Here is a 25369-nt window from a genome sequence, read left to right as displayed (position 1 = left end):
TTTTCGACTTCTGTAATGAAAAAAAAAACGCTGATTGATAATTTACATGTAATTGTATTATGTGGTCACGTGATAGTTGCTCACGAGATCTTATGATTTACCTTAGACCCCTATAGAACTGATATCAGAAGATCAGACAGCCGGCCAGTAGAATAGGTTTATTTGTCTGAAAAAAAAATAGCACGCATATATACAAAATATTGAACACAAGAATAAACATGGCTAGGTCTGATAAACTATTAAATAAAACCAATTTTGTAGGTCGCTCATTCTCTAGTTATTTGCAACTGTGAGGTTCTATACGTTCGAGTGTCGTTTGTTGTATATCGTATCCTGCCGTAATCAAGTAGAGGACGTAGCAAGTAAAAGACCTAACTGTTCGGGTTTCCCCATCCTATCATTTTATCGCACGACTGCCACGATTGCTGACTTGGTTCGGCCATTTCCTAGTGTTCAATAAATCTAGAGTCTCCAGCATTTTCCTGTTCATTTGATTAGTGAGTGAGTGCTGGATATAAGAGTGCAATTTCCAACCGAGGTTTTATTTTAAGCCTTAAATTTCACTATATTTGTGTTTTTCATCTTACATTTTATGATATGCTACAATGACATGTTCATAGGAGCCTGGTCTAAATAGCTTTTGATGGTAAAATGAAATGTTTTGTGAAAATAGCCTCTTGTGTGCGATAGGTACTCATTAAATGAACTGAAAAATGGGATACTGCGTACTTATTATGCACTGAAAGACGACCGAGTAACCTCAGTTCATACAGCGTTTTAAATAGTTTGAGACATCATGATTTAAATGAAAAGATGGTCATCAACAACTATCGTAAATATAAACATGGAAATTGTATATGTAATGATTTCGGTGATCTCCCCAGTGATCTGGTCCAGGCATCTAGTAAATAATCAAAGATCACAACTACCGAAAGTCGGAGTTATCTTAATTTTAGTCACTGAAAATTTTACAAGCATAATTTTCTTTTCAATGTCTTCCATGAATTCGGGGTCCAGGTATTGTGAAACTATTTGTTCAAATGTAGATTGTTTTTACAAAATTATTATAAACAGTTGGAAGTTTGCATTTGACATTATTGTTTTTCACATCTAAATCAGACTGATGTAAATGGAGCAAAATTAAATAACCTAATTCCAAATATTCGAATAAATTAACTCTACATCTGTAGTTAGTCGTACTTGGGGTAAAACAAATAAATTCCATGCGTTCTTATTGAATATATTAGTTTAGACTGTTAGATTAGCCCACCAATCAGTATGATTGTACTACGTGTATTGGAGCTTAGAGCACTATATAACATCCTTCAGTGAAAATAAGCTATCAAGAGTAATATTAAAATGGACATATTTATTGTTCAGGCAACTATTTACACAAATAGATACGATATTCGATGGTATGTTCCAGTCTAGACATAACACGTGACTGTGCTCACGTCCCATCTCAAAGTCGAACGGTATGTGACAAATTATAAATAAGGTACGTTTTAGAAAGAAGCTAATCATACACCTACTCAGGGTTTCGTCCCACATGTATTTGTCTGGGTCAGAAGGACAGGTTCATTTATGCTTATGGTTTGTGTACACTTGCTTCGGTTTACCAGTTTAAGTTCATTTCGCATTCTTCTCACTCTCGTTAGTGTTTGGGCTAGCATATAAGTTTATCTATATGGATATGATTCGGAAGGCAGTTACCCACCATAGACAATGGAAGATGGTCGCAAAATGTCGTGGATTGACTGAGGTTAAGCATTAACACTGTTGAGTGCCGGTTCAGTGGTCTAGAGGTGGTTAAGTGTTCGCGCAAGAGACTGGAGATCCTGGGTTTGAGTACCACATGCGGGATCATGGATGGGGACTGGTGTGGAGTGTCATACTAGGACGAGACGGCCATCCAGTATTTCCAGGTATGCAATGGAGGTCTAACTTAAATCGGTTTATGACTCAATCCAACACTGTTTGTTTAGTATATATATGATGTTCAAGAGCCCTTACAATTTCTTCGTTTAATAGGATGGGTTAGTTATGGTATTGTAGAGCTTTTTCAATTTTGTGTATACACGAATTCTAATACAACTGCGCTTCTTTCTAAATGAAGAAATAAAGCGCGAGAGATGTAAAATAGATGGTTTAGATCTGACAGATTAAAACTTAGCAGTTATTTGCAAGATTTCAAATGTCTGTCCACAACCATTTAATAACGTCAAGAGATTCATCACCCACCCTACCATTTAGCCTTCACCACTCTCAGGAACACAGTATATTTCTCTTTAAAAAGTCCAGGAAAAAAAATGAAGAAGAGTGTAGGATAATAGGCGTTATAAATAAATTTACAAATCGTAGAATTATCGAATGATGCCTAAAACATGTATTTCTCTTGTATAATAAGTTAGAGGAAAAGATTCCTTTGATTTGAGAAAACCAAGAGAGATCAAAAGAAAGACTTACCATAAGTTAAGTGGTGTTTGTCTTTCAGTAGTGTGTTTAGGTCGTTTTTCTGTCTTGGGCTAATGTAGACAGTCTGACATCGAGAAAAATCAAGTGTAAAATCATTTACAATAGGTCATTGTTCAATATGAGCTAATAACTTATCCATCTCAAAGCACTTATGCGAATAAGAAACTAACATGTAGACAACCTTCGGGCGATGCCTGAGTGACTTTGAGAATATCCATATAGTTATCAGGGTTATAAATTAGGATTAGGATTTTCAGTTGGACGTTAGGGTTAGAAATTAGAGTTAATACATCAAGAACTACTGACCAAAACTCATGTGTTTGACCATGTTCAATCAGTTGTTCGTTGGTTCCTAGTGTTATATTCAGATTAAGATGAGCATCCCTAGCCCAATTTCCTTTTCAGGTGCTTTAAAACGACTATTCTTTCATAGTAGGAATAACTGGGAAGTGACACTTGTCCTCATACATCTTTTAACTGATGCGGCCCTTCAATACAGGTTTTATTTTATCCATTGTTTAAAGAATGGGGGAGATTTTTACTATGGTTACAAAATTAACATTCTTTTCACTAGCTACATTCTTTGATATTAAAGTTATTTTCGTTTTCGTTCAGATTTCCAGTATAAAACATCAAATTTACTCGTTAGTAGATGGTATAGAAAAGGTTTGGAAAACTCAGCAACGAGTACAATTCATTATTAAATAGCAGTTACCACCAGTTCACTAAAGGAAATATTTTTTTCTCCAACATTATATGGTTGCGTCAACTCAATCACTTGTGTTTCTTCCGTTGACACTGACTTGTAATACAAGCTTCTATGATATTTCTCAAAACACATCAAGTCGTGGTTATTGTAAATAAGCTTACTATTCACTTTTCTTTACTTTACTCTCTTTTTTTGCAGATCAAAATTCATAACCCAACTCAAGGTCGTATTCGTCGACCAACAGTGAATTGTTTTATCAATGCATATCATACAAAAAAATTTCATTCCTCTTCATCCCAATCCTATTCAGATAGTCATTCATTAAAATCACGGAATGATGATCATGCTAAGAGTGCAAAAGTAGATTATTCATTTTGCACAAGTGAAATAGGTGATGTGGATGCTTGTCTATGCATAGAGTCAAATAATAATTTAACAACGATTCATAATAATACTTATAAAGGAGATATACCATTAGAATTTGTTTCTAATAAATCTTTTCAGAATAACACTATTACTTCATCAGTAACAAATTTAACTAATAAAATATTAGAATCAAGATTACGTGAAATAGTTAATCGTGATCCATTATATGAATTATGTGAACAAGAAAAAGATTATTTATGGCGTGGTCGTTATTGGTGTTTAAATAATTTACCTTCAGCATTACCATGGATATGTCAAGTTGTTAATTGGTGTGGTCGTGATACATTAGCAGAATTCTACACTCTTATACATCAGTGGCCACAACCATTTAGTGTTGACATAGCTTTACGTTTACTTGGTGCATTCGATTTAACACGAAGTAACTCAAATCTTATTGATTTACCCAATGGAATAAAGGTTGGAGCAAGTGGAATAGCTGATTTATATATACGCGAATTAGCTGTAAATAGTTTGTATAATCTTAGTGATGCTGAATTGAGTGATTATCTGTTACAACTGGTTCAGGTAAGATACAGATTATCTGTTTGTTTTATGATCATTGTTGCTATGTTCTTTTACTGTTTAGCATTCTATGGATGTCATACTTCACTCGACGTTTCTCAAATCAGATCGAGAACTGAAATCGAATATTTCATATTTTCAACAACCCAAACAACAAAGATCCATTAGTAAAACCACTAGAGTTTACATGAGAATCTTCTGGCATCTATACTAGTTCACTAGCGTCAATTGATTGAAAATAGATTAATCAGCGTATGGCCTTTTGAGCCAGATCAGAGCATTCAATAGTTAGGTCCCTATGCTGTTACTAACTACAAGGTTGCTCATAATGTTTAACATAACAAAAGCTAAATTCATTCTTGGTAAAGTATCAATCAACAATCAGTAAATTATATTTCATTCCTTGACGGCATTGTTTTTGAATGAAATTCACCAATCTCCAAAACTTCATACTGATAATTATCATGTGCTCACTAGTGACTAACTTCAAGAGGAAATTTACGGAGTTCTGGTGAAAAGCTATGACCAGTGGAGTTAATCCGTATCGGGTGTGAGGCAGTTACCTACCATAGGCAATGAAAGATGGTCGCGTAATGTCGTGGATTGACTGAGGTTAAGCATTAACACTGTTGAGTGCCGACTCGGTGGTCTGGAGATGGTTAAGTGTTCGCACAAGAGACTGGAGATCCTGGGTTTGAGTACCACATGCGGGATCATGGATGGGGACTGGTGTGGAGTGTCATACTAGGACGAGACGGCCATCCAGTATTCCCAGGTTTGCAATGGTAATCTAGGTTGGATCGGTTCATTATTTCAATGAAATTCAGTGATCTCCACAATCTTATACCGAAAATAACAAAAGGTGTTTCGTGACTGTACATTGTGAACAAACTTGTTTTTAAAAATTCTAATGGTAAAAGTTTGATTCATCTGTACGAAACTGAGTCATATAAATTTTTAACTACGTCATTGATCCTAAAATGCTTGGAAACATTCACATTTTTACAACATTTTTTTTGGTTTCAGACGTAGGACGTCCAAAAATTCTCAATCATATATACCATTTTTTAATAATCTAACAATAATTCACTTTTGATGTACTTACTTACTTACTTACTTTCGCCTGTTACTCCTAATGGAGCATAGGCCGCCGACCAGCATTCTCCAACCCACTCTGTATTGGGACTTCTTTTCTAGTTCCATACAATTCTTGTTCATTTCTCTCATGTCTATTTCCATTTCCCGGCGTAATGTGTTCTTTGGTCTTCCTCTTCTCTTTCGGCCTTCAGGATTCCATGTGAGGGCTTGTCTTGTGACACAGTTGGGTGCTTTCCTCAATGTATGTCCTATCCAATTCCAGCGACTCTTCCTGATTTCTTCCTCCGCTGGGATCTGGTTTGTTCTCTCCCACAGTACGTTGTTGCTAATAGTGTCCGGCCAATGGATCTGAAGTATTTTGCGTAGACAATTGTTAATAAACAACTGTATTTTCTGGATTTCGTAGTTCTCCAGGTTTTTGCCCCATACAGTAGAACTGTCTTGACATTTGTATTGAAAATCCTGGCCTTGGTGTTGGTTGACAGTTGCTTTGAGTTCCAGATGTTCTTCAATTATAAATATGTTGCTCTTGCTTTTCCGATCCGCGCCTTCACATCTGCATCAGATCCACCCTGTTCATCAATGATGCTGTCCAAATACGTAAAGGTTTTTACATCTTCCAAATCTTCGTCAATTGTGATTGGATTGGTGCATTCTGTGTTGTATCGGAGAATCCTGCTTTTCCCTTTGTGTATATTGAGACCTACTGCTGCTGAGGCTGCTGCTACACTGGTTATCTTCTCCTGCATTTGTTGTTGCGTGTGCGATAGAAGGGCCAGATCATCTGCGAAGTCTAGATCGTCTAACTGCATCCTAGTTGTCCACTGTATCCCATGCTTCCCTTCAGATGTTAACGTCTCCATGATCCAGTTGATCACCAGGAGAAAGAAGAAGGGTGAGAGTAAGCAATTTTGCCTGACGCCGGTCTTTACTTCGAACGACTTTGTCAACTGTCCTCCATGCACGATTTTGCAGTTTAATCCATCATATGAGTTCTGTATAATATTGGCTATCTTCTGAGGCACGCCGTAGTGTCGAAGAAGCTTCCATAGTGTTGTTCTGTCCACGCTATCAAATGCCTTTTCGTAGTCAATGAAGTTGATGTAGAGCGATGAATTCCATTCAATTGATTGTTTCACAATGATCCGTAGAGTTGCGATTTGGTCTGTACATGATCTATCCTTACGGAATCCCGCCTGTTGGTCGCGAAGTTTGGGGTTTACGAAGTTCTTCATCCTGTTTGACAATACCCTGTTGAAGACTTTTCATGGTATTGAGAGAAGAGTGATGCCCCTGTAGTTATCACAGTTGCTGAGATCGCCTTTCTTTGGTTTTTTGACCAGAAGTCCTTCTTTCCAGTCTTTTGGTACTTGTTCCTCATCCCAAATCTTTTTGAACAGGATGTGGAGTATCCTTGCAGTTACCGCTACGTCTGCTTTTAGCGCCTCTGCTGGAATGTTGTCTGGTCCCGCTGCTTTGCCACTCTTGATTTGTCTGATGGCCATGCTGATTTCTTCAATTGTTGGTGGGCCAACATTGATTGGGAGATCCGTGGGTGCTGCTTCGATGTTGGGTGGGTTCAGTGGAGCTGGTCGATTCAAGAGTCCTTTGAAGTGTTCTACCCACCTGTTTTGTTGCTCTTCAATGTTGGTGATTACCTCGCCTTCCTTGCTTTTCACTGGTCGTTCTGCTTTGCGGCGATTTCCAGACAGTTTCTTTGTCGTGTCATACAGTTGTCTCATGTTTCCTTCTCTTTCAGCCTTTTCCGCCGTCATTGCTAGGTCTTCCACACATTTACGTTTGTCGGTTCTGATACTCCTCTTCACTTGTTTGTTTACTTCTGTGTATTCAGCTTGTGCCTTGGCTTTTTCTGCTCTTGTTCGGCTGGTATTGATTGCTGCTTTCTTGTTCCTCCTTTCTTGAATCTTATCCAATGTATCAACAGTGATCCATTCCTTGTGATGGTGCTTCTTGTGGCCCAGGACCTCATGACATGTTGAAGTGATTGCCTCTTTGATCCCCTTCCAGTTGCTCTCCATAGTAGTTCCTTCTCTATTGAGTAGATCATGAAAGGCCTGGAACTTAATGCTGAGGACTATCTTGAATTTGTTGAGTTTGTCAGTGTCGTGAAGAAAGGCTGTATTGAACATTTGTGATGTTGTCCGCCCCATTGTCCAGTGCTTCTTGAGTTTCAATTTCATCTTGGCGACCAGCAAGTGATGATCTGATGCTATATCAGCTCCTCTCTTGGTTCTCACGTCCTCCATCGTCCTCTTGAACTTTTTGTTGATGCAGATATGGTCGATTTGGTTTTGTATGGTGATCCAGTGAAGTCCATGTGATTTTGTGAATGCGCTTATGTGGGAATATAGTGCTGACTATGACCAGTTTATTGAAGGCACATAGGTTTGCAAATCTCTCACCATCTTCGTTCCTTTCTCTCAGTCCGCGTCGTCCCATGATGTCTTCATATCCAGTGTTGTCCGTTCCAACTTTGGCATTGAAATCTCCCATCAGAATGGTCAGGTCCTTTGTTGGGCACTTCTCGATGAGCAGCCTATTGTAGAATTGATCTTTAGCGTCTTCATTGTAGTCGTTGGTAGGCGCATAGCATTGGATAATGTTCATTGAAATGCCCTCTTTCTTTGTTTTGAACGAGGCTTTGATGATCCTTGGTCCATGAGATTCCCATCCTATAAGTGCCTTTTGTGCTTGTTTGGACAGCATCAATGCAACTCCCTGTGTATGTGGAGCATTTTTTTCTTCACGGCCGGAGTATAACAGAAGTTCTCCTGAAGTTAGTGGTTGTTGTCCAACTTGCGTTCAGTGTGTTTCACTGATCCCAAGCACCTCTAAGTTGTAACTCCTCATTTCTGCAGCGATTTGGAAAGCTCTCCCGGTGTCCCACATTGTACGAACATTACATGTACCTAAATAAATGGTTGCTCTGGTTGTCAGAAGGGGCATCGGCCTCGTAACTTCCGAAGGAATTCGGCTTTCATCATGAGGCGTCATAATTCTTCTAAATGAAGATCTTCTGACTCTGAGGGCAGAGTTTAAAAGGTTTGAATAATTTTTTCTGGTTAGCGTTTTTTTAGCGAGTTAGTTTTCTACGGGATGGGGTCGCTAACCCCATGCCCAACCCTCCTCCTTTATCCGGGCTTGGGACCGGCAGCAGCCCCCGGAGGGACTCCAGGCGGAGTTCCACTTTTGATGTGGAGCCTGTATATTGCATCATAAAACTATGTGGATTTTTAAGCTCTTCTATGTATTAGGAATTTTCCCCAAAAACAGTGGAAAACTCAATTTTTGATTTGTTATATCCTGGAATTCGTATTTTATTTTTCAGTATACAATTTTCATAAAATCCCTCGACTGTTCTGTAGATTCAACATCCGGAATCAGTAGTGTCAGTATTCCACTAACCTTACGGTTTGAAGATCTACTACTTTAGTATATTTACATCAACAGTCGGTTATACACTATCAAGCTAAAAATTCAAGTTAAGCAATTGACTATTGCATCCCCGATGATATTTTGGTGTTAGTTTGAGACTTGCACTTACAAGCCAAGTGTATAGAATCAGAAGATCGTCCAAATAATCAGTATCCAGTTAGTTTTTCCATCATAATTAACTTAGAATCTGGCACATATACTCATAGGCTCAAGTTGTCACACAACTAGTTTATGAGAGTCGTATTGTACAAACTTTTATTAATCCCAATGTCAATAGGAATGATCCCATTCAATGAGAAACAATGTATAACTTAGTAGTCTACCAGCTTGTGTTTGTGTTGATGTTTAAGGGCAGCTAGCAACACTTTCTTAGCTTGCGTATATCTTGTCTACACTCATCTTATAATATTTAAATTTTTGCTGACTCAGGATATCTAACAAAATAGTGGTAGTTTAATAATTCAGCTTTTTGAAATGAAGGATAACGTTGTAATGTTTGTCAATTGTTACAAATGGTGGTTGTGATATTTATTTGTTGCTATTGTATCTGAAACCTATTATTAGTATTACGAAGGGGAAATATAGCTTGATATTTTTCATATAACTAAAAATGGTATACATTTCCAGTGCTCATCGAAAATACGGAAAGAAATACATGCTGGAAATCAGAAAGTACTGCAATTTTTAGATCATAGTTGAATTTATACTTCTTCATGATGTGAGCTTATTTGGAAATAAACTTAAAGTTCTTCAGTGCAGGATAAAACACGTTGTTGCCTTACCATTATTTAATATTCCAATCTTAGTTTATATTGCTTTTTACGATTTTAGTAAATACTTATTTTGTGTGAGGCATATATATATATATATATATATATATATATATATATATATATATATCCTTTTATTTATTATTTAGGCTCTTAAAGCTGAAACCTATTTGGACAATGCATTAACTCGTTTTATCTTATATCGTGCTTTAAAAAATCCTCTGCAAATTGGTTTACGATTGTTTTGGCATTTACGTTCTGAACTTCATTTGCCAGATATACGTCTTCGATTCAGTCTAATATTAGAAGCATTTTGTCGAGGTTGTGGACCAATGTTAGTATTACTTTCTCGTCAGGTAACCGCTCTCAATCGTTTAGAAGCGTTAAGTGCACGTTTAAAAGAATTAACTAGCGAGGATGAACAACGTGAACTATTCCGTGAAGAGATGTCTCGAACAGAAACCCAACATGATCTTCAATGGTTACCATCTCCGTTATGTTTAAGTGAAATCTTAGGTGAATTATTAATTCATAAATGTGATGTTAAGCGATCTAAAAAAAGACCCTTATGGCTTGTATGGACAAATCCTGATAGACTGGCACAATTTCATCATCAAAACTATCAACTGATTTTTAAACATGGTGATGATCTCCGTCAAGATATGCTGACACTTCAGTTACTCAAGGTATGTTTCCCTTCATTTTACGTATACATAGTTTATCGTACCTACTTTTTGTAGTAAGTGGTTTTCCCGTATGTTGAGTTCAGTTCGTACCTTGGTTCACCATTTTCGTAACCCTTTTTTAATCCCAGTTAACATATATATCCAACACTTGCATTTCAGATGTATCCATTGTCTGAATCCTGAAAGCCTAAATACAAAGTGTATGGAAGATACCTTTATTTCGAGCATCCATAAATGAGCATGTAGTGTGTGAATATTGGAACTGACTTTTAACCAGTCTCATTGAATTAAGAGTGACTCAGTTTTTTAATCACCCTGAAATTTCTCATAAACGGGGGGCAGGGAATCAAAACCGCCGTTCAATAATTGTCAACCGTTCCTTCTTAGAAAGAAACAAATAATATTCATGATTGGGTGATTTTGCCAACAGTAATTCTTAATACAAAAGAGTTGTTTAGTTTGTAGAGGCTAGTTTCCCCCATATCTGACTCCAATAAATGATATCCCATTAACTGAGTATTTAAGGCAGGCTAAATCTCCTAGTAGAATTATGGATTTACTCAAGACTATTCAGAAGCCTAAACACCAGTTGTAGAAATATTTTATTGTTAAAGATAAATAAGATCCGCAAGCGTACAACGAGCAAGCACACTGTAAAACCAAGATCGTGTGTTTATGAGTTGAAAATCCATATATAATTATGAGTCATAATCAAGTGTGGATAAATTATTGATTATTTGTGTGTTACAATCAATGGGAGAATAGATTAAGGATTGATGTGCAGACACGCGTTCAATCATACACACGCAGAAATTAACATAGTGAATTAAGTGTCTGAATTACAGTGAGTAGACAAATAATACGAAACGGCCGTCCAGTGCTTCCAGGTTTTCCATGGTGGTCTAGCTTTAATTGACTCATGATCTCAACCAGTGAGATTTCTAAAAATGTCCACAAAACCCATTCGATAAAAATAATACAATAGTTGAATGGGCTTGCTACATAAGCTCCCATCCAGAACATTGATGTTTTTATTTACAAAAAAAAATTTTTACTAACATCTATGTTTGACAAAGAGATAAAAAACGAAATTGTTTTTAAAATAAATGTACAACTCGATATGATGAGTAAAGCGTTAAGTTGTAATAACAGCTTGTGTGTTGAAACGTTTTATATCATGTATATACAAGTGTATATTTAACATCAACGAATTGCATAGAGTTAAAATGTAAGCATAATGATGATCCGTGGGGCCAATAAAAAATAGTAATGAAAATAAAGGATTTTTGTGTTATGCGAGCAATCTCAGGACTTGGTCTAGATAAATATGATGATTGCTACATACCTATTTGGCCAGTGTACTCTTTTTCCTGATCTTGTTGTAGTTTCTGCTGCTGCTGAACTTTGATGTGAAGTATTGTTTGTTGCAGGTAGTTTGTATGGTGCTTGCTCTGCTGTGGGTTAAGACAGTTTTACAGTTGCCTGTTTTTCAGTGTTCTCTAAAAACGCTGGTTTTACTCTGTTCACCTGCTCTTTCCACTGTAACCGTTTTACTGTCCTTTCGGATGATTTTAAAAGGACCGTCATAAGGAGTCTGTAACGGATGTCGTACTCTATCATTTTTGACGAATACATGTGAGCATTTGTCCAGTTCATTGGGTACGAACGACCTTACCTTTTGTGTTCGTGGTTCAACGGACCTAATGGATTCCATCTGCTGTTTTAATTGTTGCACGTAGTTGGTTATATCTGCTCGAATAGTCCAGCTGTTGAGAGCTCTATAGTCACCGCAAGGTCTAACTTCGGAAGTTTTTCTTGGGTACCATATGGAGCGGTGATGCCCACAGACTATCGGAGGGACGTATGATAACCAACTCTATCATTTTGTTGAATGGGCTTGCTACGAGTTTCCCTTTGATAAGGGTATCTTTAATAAACGCAAGATTGTAATTACGTTATTTTGCACAATTAAAAAATTGTTTCTTACTATGGATTGTCCATTCTATGTAGTTGAGCCGTTTATAATTAAGATAAATAAACTTCTCCATGTATTCAGTTATTGTGTTTGGTAAGTGTGCGGTAGGTTTTTTTCAAGTAATGTCAATAGCAAATGTTTTGTAAGTATGCAGTTTGATCAAATCATTATCTTAATTTTCTGATGTTATTTATAAATGACATCGCATACGTCTGGAATCATTTTTCAAATTATCGGTTTTATTTGTTAAATATATTACAAGGACACTTACAAATTCTATGTACATACTCGTAATATTTGAATAGGTTAATATTAAACCTTAAACAGTTTAACGTTACAAAAATAACTATTTTCGACAGGTAATTGAAATATTGGTCATATTATGCGCAAATTGACAGGCCTACGTTTGACATAATCAATTTTTACGTCGATTATACTGCTAAATATGAATAAGGTCAACTATATCAATTGACATTTAGCAATGTTTAATTTCGATGTAATAAATAAAAGCCTACATGTGTCTAGCTGAACAATGTAAGAAAAACATTGAATTATTATCAGAAGGGGTTTGTGGAGATTTTTAGAAAATTTTCACAGATTGAAATCATGAGTCAGTTGAAGCTAGACCACCATTGAAAACCTGGAAGCGCTGGACGGCCGTTTCGTCCTAGTATGGGACTACTCAGCAGTGCGCATCCACGATCCCGCACCACGCGGGGCTCGAACCAAGGACCTACTAGCTTCGCGCGCGAGCACTTAACGATGTTAATGTCTAACTTCTTATTTAATTTTGCATGTACTATTGTTAGACGATTCAGTGTGTGAGCGATAATCACATTATCATTATTAATTTCAAATGATTATATAGCTTAATCACTATGGCTTGATTATAATTTAGTGTTATTTCAGTTGACCTTTACCATAGACATAATGTTGTTTTATCAGTGAACTAATCTTAGTATCTAATTTCCAACTTATAGTACAGTAAATCAACGTTGTTCCTACTAATTTTAGTAAATACTTAAACTATTATCAGAATGGGTTTTGTGGAGATTTTTAGAAATCCCACTTGTTGAAATCATGAGTCAATTGAAGCTAGACCACTATGGAAAACCTGGAAGCACTGGACGGCCGTTATCAGTCGTTACCAGTGGAATTCAACCAGGTCTGTTGTGAGATGGAAACTCACTGAAGACAATTGTGTACGGTGGCGCAACTTCGTGGATTGGTTGAAGTTAGACATTAACACCATTGGATGCCGGCTCAGTGGTCTAGTTGGTTAAGCGCCTGGCGTGAGACTGATAGGTCCTGGGTCTGAGTCCCGCTGGGGGGCGGATCGTGGGTGCGCACTGCTGAGGAGTCCCATACTAGGACGAAACGGCCGTTCAGTGCTTCCAGGTTTTCCATAGTGGTCTAGCTTCAATTGACTCATGATTTCAACAAGTGAAATACTTAAATGTCAAAAAACTTTTTTAACAGTAGTGACTGAATTGTTTTATGTAGGAAATGAGTTCACAGACACTGATAAATAATATAATGATTAGTTCATTTAATTCACAGTTAATATGAAGCCATATGCTAAGATAATATATATTGGTTATCTAAGAATACTAATACAAATGAGCCTTAGCGCAGATAATAAACATCTGGTTATTGTAAGGCTGTAAGTTTTTTTTACGTTTTCGTGCTTGAAGAAAACACTGGCTAGTGAATTTCTAACCGAAATAATGCGAAATGAATCAAATGAAACTACTTCACTGAAAAATTCATACCAGACGCAGAACTATCGTTTAAAAATAACGAAGAAGGTATATGGAATGAGATCAACAAAGTTTTTTTGATGTAATTTGTCACGAATTAAAAAAATAGAATTTAAAATAAATTGTGCGTGGCTCCGAAAGGACCTTCATTCGGTCTCTTAACATTTTCGATTGTCCTGAACAATTCCGTTTTCGCATAGCAAGTGGGACAATGAGATCCCTGTAATTGTGGGTCCCAGGCACAAAACGAATGAAACACTATTGCAACGACTAAAATTCCAAGTGATTCTATCACCAGTTTCACTTGGTGGCTAAGCAAGATTGCATATATCACAGTTTGTTTCAAATTCCACGTCCGTTAACGTGCGCATCCAAGAATTGTTGTCACACCTCAGGGAATTACACTCATGATTGTTATGCACATTCCCGCGAACAACAGTTCAGTAACCTTCAATAAACTTACAATAAATGATGGCTCGACACTGAGTGCTCATAGCAGTCCTTCATGAACAATATAGTAACAGTATTCAAATGATCTCCTTCGTCCAATCGGCTGTGAGGATCCGCTAGGTTTTCTACGGCCATTTCTCAAACAAACACATTTAATGTACGGCTTTTGATCCTTATGGAAATGAGAATCGCGCAGTGCATAATGGCAGTACGTCGCCATTTCATAAGTTCTGATGGCGCTCTTTAACGCTTCAAGTGATTGGAACGCTACCAGATGCAATGCACTCAAGAATGCGTTATCTGTGTCTGTGACAACATGAGAAACGATAGAGCTTGCACTTTGTACGTTATTAACGTCCTTAATTTGAAAGGCTGCTCTACAGACAAGCCATTAATAATAAATAAATACTTACATTTTATATGAATTTTAAGAACTAAGTAACTAATTATTACCAATTTAGAACTAATAATTTAATTGGACAAAACGGAATGAAGAAGTATAAGGGTCGCCGTGCGTCTAATGATATTCCACAAAAAATAGGCTTACGATCATAATTATAAGGAAATGTACTTGCATACCATGTTATGAAATACGTAATCGGACTATAATGACTTATTTACCGGTCAGAAAGAAATAGGTTGCATAGATATGTGATAAGAATTGTTACATACAATACATGTTTCTTGTAGTACATACACAATGTCATAACTTAATCTGAGACACAGAAAATGATTAAAAATATTAGTAACCAGATTCTTTATACAATTAGACCAACCGATTTTAGTTATTCGTATGAACTTGAGTATGATATCGTTTAGATAAAATTGTCAAACATACTGGTAAATTCGTTATAGTTTAAGAGTAATGTCATTACGAACTGAGGTCAACTGAAGAGCTATTGATAATTAGATTGCACAGGGCAGACGTAATAATGTCATAAAACACCTAAGACTTAACAATTCATGCCATATTTAATTTCGGACGATTACAAGTAATGGTAATGATTATTTTACGAACAGTTTTTCACGTACACCAGTTTAATCTTTTATATTGCTTTTACGCCTTCTTGAATTCTGACTACATCAAATGAGATTCAGTTAATCCTTATGACCAATAAGGTTATTAACCCATCAACCACCAACTAATACGTAAATTAACATCATTTATTTATTCAGTAAAAAATATGCATGTAATTGCGGTTTTATATTTATTTTGTAGTTAATGGACCGTATATGGAAAGAAGAAGGTATGGATATGTGCTTAACATCATATGGTTGTTTTGCAACAGGATATGAAATGGGAATTATTGAAGCAGTACGTGATTCACGTACTGTAATGTCTATACAAGGTGAACGTTTACGTTCTGCTTTACAAATTGATTCATCACAGTTATATAAATGGTTAATGCAGCATGCTAAACAAAAGGCAAGACAGTTAAATCATTCACCATTAGGTGATAATTCTGCATATGAACGAATGATACGTACATTTACTATGTCATGTGCTGGTTATTGTGTTGCTACATTTATTTTAGGAATTCGTGATAGACATCCAGATAATATAATGGTTGATTCAACTGGGCGATTGTTTCATATTGATTTTGGGCACATTTTAGATAATCGTAAGAAGAAGTTTGGTTTTACTCGTGAACGTGTACCATTTGTTTTGACAAAAGATTTTATTACAGTAATTGCACGTGGTAATCCTGATGCTGGTACAATATCAACCACAACTAATACTCCACCATCAGTCATCCATAATACTATCGGAGGAATATATGGTAATATGTATTTTCAAGAATTCACTGATTTATGTGGTAAAGCTTACCTTCTGTTACGCAAACATTCAAATCTCATATTAACATTATTAGCTATGATGTTACCTTCTGGATTACCCGAACTAACTTCAGTGTGTGATTTGGAACATGTAAGAAAGACTTTAGCTGTCGAAATTGATAATGAACAAGAAGCACTTGCCTATTTTCATCATAAATTTAATGAAGCCTATTCTGGTGCATGGACAACAAAAATTGATTGGTTTTCACATTGGATGAATACATAAATGACTGCACAAAATATTAGTCATCCCGTTACATGAATTCATTTAATTTATTTTCTGTGAGCAATATGATTTGATATATTCATTTACTTATCGCACTGTATCGCTTAAAAATATTTTTGTATATTCTACTGATATTCTGCAATGCTTTGTATCCAAATGAAACAGAGTTTTATCTTAAACCTATGGTTTCTTGAAGCAATGAAACATACAATGCAATTGGACGTATTATTTTATGAATAAAATTTGACCTTATTTGAAGTTGGGTTGGTGAATTCCATCTATTAAATTTAATTTATGTCATTATTGCATTATATATCAGCATCCTAATTTCCAATATACTGGGAGGCTTAGAAATATCTAAACTTTGGATTAATGATTAATAACGTCTGGTAAATTTTAATATGATATTCTTCCTAACCAATTTAAAATTACGCAGTCTAAATACTAGTCCGAGTCTAGAACTGGAGCTTTAACTACTTAATTCTGTCTAGCAACTAGCTCCAAGCTGTTCATCCGCATTTTATTTCAAAAGTAATGATCTCTAGACTGTTGACTTTCTAAAGTACGAACTAACTATAACATGGTTCATTAATATACTCCAAGTTCATACATCAAAAACTAACCAATACTCACTATGAGCAGATTTCCGTTCAAAATTTGCAAAGTTCCGTGACTCGTTGAGTAAAAAGCTACTGTATAGGTTTTATTTATTTCAAACTAACATCAATGACTTCAATCCTCGCTTAGATATCTGGATACAACGTCCTTTTCTTTACTGATCTGTCACTCTAAGAGACAAATCGTGCATAGAAGATTCGTTAGTAAAGATCAAAGAAAATCAATTTAAGCGTCTAACACATGCAGTTAAATGTATGTACAATGACCTTGGAAAAGAAAGCAAAAATCTATTAAACTGAAAGAGCTTTGGAATAACAAGAAAATAGCGTCTTCAAATTCAATTAAAGGATGAAAGAAATAAAAATCGTCAGCAATTATTGGACACATGTCACTTAGCAATTTAAGGTGATTTTCATCCAGTCACCTTTCTACGTTTTTCGTTGTATTAATTTGTTCCTACTAAATTCTATTCATTGGCTTTGAGTGTGTTTTCACTTGTACCGATTATTCAATACTCAGTTATTTACTTTTCCCCTCGTAATGATTAATTCCGTGTGATTTTGTGTCGAGTGACAAATGCTCAGTTTCATAAAACATGTAATCAATCATCATTGAATAGTCGATTTATAGTTGAATAAAATTGAGTGCAAATTACTTCTTCTGGGGTCTTTATTAAAATGTCTTCCTTCAAAAACTTATATTCTCTCAATTTCAACCGCAAGAAGGATTGTTGATGAATTTTTATGTGTATTAGTAATCCGGTCTATCCAGATCCCATTTCGTAATAGGATCCCCCAATCGTACGTAATCAGAAAATACCGAACTCAAATTCAATTCATAACAGCAAATGGCTTATTTTATTCGGGTTCCTATGAATGCTTAACTCCTAAATTCGAAGTGTGAGTCAGTGTTGTTTCAATCATAAACTGGAGATTTATTATTTCGATTACGAGGTGATTCATCGATGCGTAGTCAAGTTTCAAAAGTGTTCAGTTTTTAGTAGCTTGTCAACTTTTTGTGACATTCCTGTTGGAACAGAAACTTAGGTTTATGTGTGTACTAAAAAAGAGTAACCAACATACCAGCTAAATATGTTATTTTTTCCCTGATTGTTAATTTTAGTACGAAAATTTAATTACGTTAGTCAGTGACATCAGACTAACCATTTACACACACAAAGCAAGGACCTAAGAAAAAGATGATTTATGTATCACTATCATTCATTTCAGATATAGATTTCATGATCTATAGATTGCATACCAGTACGATCAGTTAAATATTAAATTGCACAGACATTTTTCAAATTAGTTACATTTGAAAAAATATATGAACGCCTTCGTGTTATAACAGGAGAATGGATTTTTTTCTGGGTACTCAAATAGCGTCAGACTTTAATAGTCAGTAGTTACATTAATAAAAAATGTGCTAAGTCTTAAACTGATTTCAATTCGAGTTAATCGAACCGTCAAATACAAAATCTGAATAGCAGTTCATTAATTGTGTGACTCCCTACTCTGAAACAGTAAATTAATTGAGTTTTAAGTTAGGTGAGTTTTAACTTGACTAAATAGCCTGATTGTGCTTAACACATACTCAACCAATCGAAACGATAAATAAAGCCACAACTGATACTTTGAAAAAATGAATGAAATCGTTTAACGGCAATGTGTATAGGAAAGAATGCACAAAAAAGAACAAAAATAACTTTAATCTAAAAAGGATCGATAAGGAAATATATATATATATAGATATATATATAATTAATACAAAAATAGCATATTTCTGCAACATTAATTAGTGGTGCACACGTTGGTCAAGTTAAATAGTTTATTATTTATATTAAATGGATCTTTGTGTTAAGCAGATGTTATTTAGTGTTATTCTTTAAATGAATAAAGGATAAGATGTTATCACTTCGATTTTAACATTCGATGCACTTATTAGGGATAAATACAAAAAATAGAAGCAACTGATTTGGCTTTAGGCAATTTTGCCACAATGTTAATTTTGGTGATGTGGGAGGTGAGAGGAATGGATTAAACGCTTTAGAACTCGATTGGTCACGGAAACGATATTTTCATGATTTTGTTTCTTTCCTTGTGAATTTGTTGGAGAGCTTGTTAATGCATGAACCGTCTGAAAGAAAAGAAATCATATTGTTATGTATGTATCAGACTATCTGGTTGGGAAGGGGTTCGTATGATAACTGAGATCAATGACTGGAGACTGGATGATATGCCTTAGATGAACCTTACTTTCGTTAATCATATCTAGCTGTGGCCATTGAGAATAGTCAAACAATGAAAATATGGAATTCACAAGCAGTCAATCAATTGTCATAGTACCAAATCTAAAACGAGACTGGTAGATGAGAGACTTTTCTCGTTTGTTCAGAATATATTTCTGTTATAGGAGAAATATAACATCCCATGATTATTATCATAGCCAATGATGCATAAATAATTAAAAATTAGTGTAATACAATTATTATTTCAAGCTGTCTTGATATTCAGCCTATTTGTATGATAACTTTCAACGTAATGGATAAACTGCTTAACACTGATGGTTGAATTTAGAGACTCAACAGAAAGATTAGTGAGTACATGCACATTATAATTTACGATACACAAAGTTTGTGATAATAAGAAATACATACACTTATTTTCAGCAAACAGATGACACAGAGGAACAATAGGAACCAGTGTTGTGAAGAATTTTCTAAGTGTGTTTGTAACTGAATTGGGAGGCATATTTAGATCCAAGATAATAGATTTTAAGGATTATAATTTTTATAAATTACTTGGTATAATTTATAATTGTTTTTCATAAAATTAGGTCATGATGTGCGAGATTTGTTTTTTTACGGATCCCAAAGACTTATTCCCACTGAGCTGTTGACGTTTTGCTACGCCTATTCTTTCTAATCAGTTGGAGACTAGACCCCAAATGCCCTGGTACGGCCGAGAGTGGGGAGAGTCCGCTCTCCCTCTCGAAATGCCCTAATATGGCCACACGTATATAGCCTCTGTCAGGGAAGTCCCACTCACTGCCTTCTCGCGGTGGGGGTGTTGTTTACGAAATTGAGAGGACGAAAAGCGAATGTCCGGCGCTTTAACCGGGTTGGTGGACATGAAGAGTCCATCTAGGGGAATTGGAAAACGCTGATTCCAAACCAGTGGTGCACATGGACTCCAGTATCCTGAAGGAACAAATGGCGTATGAACCAATTATTGGTCACCGTCTACCATGGGACTGCATCTCCTGATGTTGCTCCACTGCCTTGTAGATCAGACCTTTAGGTCAAAGGCTCTGGGTGTGGGCCCCTAAGAAAACCACCAGTTTCGGTTCGGGCACCAGGGCAGTATCACAGTCCTCACATAAATCAAATGAGATTTGTGTGGCGCATATGTGTCTGGTGCCCCCTTGTACCAATATCTATGTGTTTAAATAAATAAAATAAATTACATACTACAACACCTGCAACAATATATATTTTAATCAAGAAAGTATTGGCATAGAATATCCCATAAAGATACCTTATGATGAGATTTCGTCCCTCAACAAATGGAAATTACAGACTTACGTCATCTTTTTTTCTGGCGAAATAACCGGGGAGGCTGCATGGAATTGTAAAATGCCTGCGTAGCACTGTGAATCTGTTACCAGTTTTTACATTATCACAGTTCTGATTATGAAGGGCACATTCTGACCATGGTATATGACAACCAGCATTACGAACTAATCCAGTACTGATGCGCAATTCTTGTTCTAATTCAGAAAGTGCTTTGGTCTGTCTCATATCTATAGTTACATAATTTACTCCTTGTGAGGAACAGTCATGACAGTTATTGCCAACTAGGTTACAACTACAATCCAGGAACTCAGTTTCAGAACAATTTGGGCCAGAAGATAATGCACACTGTAAAGATTTAGATGAGTGAAGACTGGGTCTATTCTTACAAATATTACCATCATTCATTATATCATCCGATGTTTTATAATGACACATATTTGTCATTGAACTATTTACTTTGTCAGATAGTGTAAGATGAGCGTAATGTAATTGTGGTGTTTTCGGAATAGATGAAGTACCATTGGAAGTAACGTTATACGTAGATGTTGTTAGCCTTGGTGGAGTCGGTGGTCTGTCCAGAAAAGAACCTGAAAGAATAGGTAGTGAGGCTGGGACACGTGGCGCCAAAGAGGAATCAGAACTAAATAACAAATAAAGATCAAAATATAATGATTAGGTTATGTAATTTAAAGAATGAATTCATTAAAAATTATTCATATATTGATACAATTTTCTGAAATACTAATAGAATAATTAAGGCTTGGAACAGGAATATTTGGTCGAAAGTGCAATGAAGCAAAAGTAAATAATTTGAGTTTTTTCTCTAAAGCCGCTCATTTGTGAAGATAATCAAAAGTTTTGACTTGAACTGTACATTTGGACTAACAGCATTATAAAATTATGTTTGTTTAATATAAACACTAATCAGTTATATTGAAATTAACAGGGATTCGCATCCGTGTTAATAATCAACAAAGATTCGACAATATCTATTTCTTTAAAAGTTAAACCCTTATAAATTTATCATTGGAAAACTCATCATCTATTTTTTAATTTTCAACTAAACAGAATAATAAGTTGTTGCTGTTATTATTCGTTAAAACTTAATCACTAAGATAAAACAAAGACTTACATTGATAATTGTACAGATGTTGGGTCTGCAAAACATCTACGTTCTGAATTATTTGGTGAAAAATTGATATAATACACTGTTGCATTTGAGTGATTTAAAACCGTGAATCCACTTTTCTGTAAACCTAATAAATTCACATAATGTTTAGGATTTTTGAAGACGATATCTGTATCCACTGGTAACTTGAAGGTATTACTATTATTGTTGGTTATTTGATCAACGTCTTGTTGTTTATTCCCAACGTTATAACTGTGAATAGATTGCGTTGAAGTAGATGAAGTTAAGATCGGTGGATTTTTTTCAGATAACGGTTTTAACCCAACATGAAGGTTATTCGGGAACATATTAATATACGGTCTAATGTGAAATTTAAAATTAGTTTGATATAGGGTTAGAAAATGTTTCTATACTAAGCAATATGATAATTAAACAATATAATTCAAGTTCATTTTGACAAGGTGCGTTAATAACATTAACGCAAATAATCAATTATAAAATTCCTATAACTGAATTTCTCCAGAAGTTATTTCGGAAATAAAACAGACAGCTCAACTATCACAATGTATGATTACTGTTGGGACGTCTTAATGTGTTAATATTTGACATTTTTATAGTGATATAACAGTTTACTTACTTAATAGCTTTCTCGTAATTATCTAGTGAAGGATTTACTATTTGATATATAGTTTAGATAACCTCTGGCCGATTGAACACCAGTTAAATAGCTTCACTGAGTGAAATTTGTTATAAATTCGAAATTAAATATTTCGAAAAAGTATTGTATTAAATATAAACAAATAGTTATGCTTTTATTATGCTGATGGGTGCACCTATGATATTCAAGTGTTGATAGGAAACTAGACTTATACGTATATTCAATGTCGACATCGCGATTAGTCTAGTGTTGACCATCAAGGAAGAAAACCTAAATATGTGACATTTCAACTCATGAATTTTTGTACGGGATTAACGCCGAGACTTCTGCTAAACCTTTAAACTTTTGTAATTTGTCATTTCCAACATTGGCAGAACAAAGTGATTACTTATCTGAACTCTTATTTTTAAAGTAACCTAACAACAAGAGAAACAACTGATATAGGTAAATGGAATGTCTGGACAATGTGGGAGATCTGCAAGACTAATCAAATAGCTACGGGAATGAGGACATACAACTTGAAGGTGCTCAGAAATAGTGAAACCCATTGAACCCAAGCTGGATAGCATAAGTTAGGTACGGGAGAGATGCTGCTATATTCCGGTCACTTAGAAGAAAATTCTCCGTACACTCAAGGAGTTGCTCTGATGCTGTCCAAAGAAGCACGAAAACCACTAATAGGGTGGGAATCTTATGGATCCAGGATTACCAAACCATCATTTAAAACGAAGAACGATGGGATTACAGTGAATGTTATCCAGTGTTATGTACCCACCAATGATAGCAATGACGACGACAAAGATCGGTTTTATGAGAGGTTACAATCGATCATGGTGAAGTGCTCAAGAAAGAACCTGATTATCTTGGTAGGAGATCTAAACGCCAAAGTCGGAATGGACAACACCGGATATGAAGATATCATGGGACGACATAGACTGACTGGGAAAAAGGAACGAGAATGGTGAGAGATTTTCAAATCTATGTGCATTCAACAAAATGGTTATGGGCGGCACAATATTCCCACACAAACGTATACACAAAGATACATAGGTCTCATCGAATCACACTACAGAGAATCAGATCGACCATATTTGCATCAGTAAAAAATTCAGAAGATCAATAGAATATGTGACAACCAGGAGAGGAGCTAACATAGCTTTGGATTACCACCTGATGGTTGCCAAGATGAAACTGAAGCTAAAGCAGCATTGAACAAGTGGAGAAACGGCATTAAAAAGGTTCAATACAACCTTCTTTCGATGCTGACAAACTCAACGAATTCAAGATAGCTCTCTCAAAACAGGTTTCAAGCCTTACAGGATTTACTGGAAGAAGAAGAAACTACTATGGGGGACAATTGGAAAGGGATCAAAGAAACACTAACTTCAACGTGTCAGGAGGTGCTGAGCCACAACAAACACCATCGTAAAGAATGGATTTCTATCGATAGTCTGGACAAGAATCAAGAAAAGGATAAGAAGAAAGCAATTGACGACAGCCGAACAATACCAGAGAAAGCCAAGGTACAGACCGAATATACAGAATCAGTCAGAAGCGTGAAGAGGGGGATTAGCGCCGATAGGCAGGAATGTATAGAATATCTAGCAATAACAGTGGAAAAGCTGCAAATGAGGGAAATATGATAAAACTATGTGAAACAACGAAGGAGCCAGCTGGCAAATATAGTAAACCAAAAAGAACGGTCGCGAAAAAAAGACAAGCCAATCACCAAGATTCAAGAACATTGGAACGGATGGGTAAAGCACTTTGAAGAACTCTTGAATAAACCAGCTCCACCAAACCCACCGGAAGTCGAAACACCACACGCAGACATTCCGATAGCTTTCACCACACAAACAATAGAAGGAATCAAGATGACCATCCGACGATTCAAGTGTGGCAATGCATCAAGATCACGACCAGCTGAAGCCCTAAAGTCAAACATAGAAGTAACTGTAAAGATGCTCCACGTTCTATTCAGGAAGATTTAGGAGGAGGAACAAGTGCCGACAGACTGGAAAAAAGGATACGTCATCAATATACAAAAGAAAGGAGATCTGAGTAAATGTGAGGACTGCAGAGGCACTACACTATTGTCAGTACCAGGAAAGGTTTTCAAGTGTTGCTGAACCGGATGAAGGATTCAGTAGACGCTCAACTCTGAGATCAACATTCTAATTCCGTAAGGATCGGTCGTGTACAGACCGAATTGTGACACTAATGATTATTGTTGAACAACCAGTTGAGCGGAACTCATCAACTATACATCAACTTCCCTAACTATGAGAAAGCATTTGACGGCGTAGATAGAGAACTTTATGGAACATCCTTCAACCCTATAGTGTACATAAGAAGATCTTCAACATCATGCGGATTTCATACGACGAATTACACTGTCAGCCATCATCAAAGTCAGAACAGTGCATGTGAATATAGTTCCTCTTATAAAATTGTTGAGCTAAGCTGTATCTTGATCCGTCACAAACAACATAACTCCATCAGATGTTTCAACAGACCAGAGCCAAAATAACGTGAGGACTTAGACTCTTTTGAAACAAATAATTTCGTACCACTTTCTTCAGGAGTAAGTCAAAGCAACTAGTCATCGATAAATGGATCACAACTTTAGCTATTTTAGCCGCATGCACATCATCCCACGTCAAACACAATACTTTCATTATTATTATTATTATTATTATTATTATTATTATTATTATTATTATTATTATTGTTATTATTATTATTATTAATGGCTTTATTCAATATTATATTTTGGTATAATATAGAATTCTCAGCACAGGGTATTTCAACAAGTTACTTAAGCAAAAAAAACAGTGACAAATACAAAAAAAGGTTTGAAAAAACCCGAAAAACTGTACAACTTAAAATTAGAGACAAATTAAGAATGCAAGTTAGTGACTAGGTTAACTCTAACAACCTGTTCGTCACACAGTATATTTGCTAGATAAGGTATTATAGAACTTCTATACTTTTCCTTGCG

General features: G+C 35.8%; 2 protein-coding genes across 2 annotated transcripts in view; one reads left to right on the top strand and one right to left on the bottom strand.

Moving 5' to 3' along the window:
* PIK3CA (Phosphatidylinositol 4,5-bisphosphate 3-kinase catalytic subunit alpha isoform) overlaps nt 1-16645 on the top strand; it is a 33677-nt gene extending 17032 nt beyond the window's left edge. The window contains exons 7-9 of the mRNA XM_051218396.1: nt 3383-4135; nt 9606-10142; nt 15547-16645. Coding sequence (XP_051073244.1) covers nt 3383-4135; nt 9606-10142; nt 15547-16389 — 2133 coding nt within the window. The 3' untranslated portion in view covers nt 16390-16645. The remainder of the gene's footprint in view (nt 1-3382; nt 4136-9605; nt 10143-15546) is intronic.
* A 2028-nt stretch (nt 16646-18673) lies between these two features.
* Nucleotides 18674-25369, bottom strand: part of MS3_00003406 (uncharacterized protein) — a 29959-nt gene continuing 23263 nt past the window's right edge. Inside the window, exons 7-8 of the mRNA XM_051211196.1 lie at nt 21714-22070; nt 18674-21221 (exon numbers count right to left, since the gene is read on the bottom strand). Of these exons, the coding sequence (XP_051073243.1) occupies nt 20579-21221; nt 21714-22070 (1000 nt within the window). The 3' untranslated portion in view covers nt 18674-20578. The remainder of the gene's footprint in view (nt 21222-21713; nt 22071-25369) is intronic.

The sequence above is a fragment of the Schistosoma haematobium genome, chromosome 1, assembly GCF_000699445.3.
Source record: "Schistosoma haematobium chromosome 1, whole genome shotgun sequence".
Taxonomy (NCBI): Eukaryota; Metazoa; Platyhelminthes; class Trematoda; order Strigeidida; family Schistosomatidae; genus Schistosoma; species Schistosoma haematobium.
This window is presented reverse-complemented; position numbering and strand designations above follow the sequence as displayed.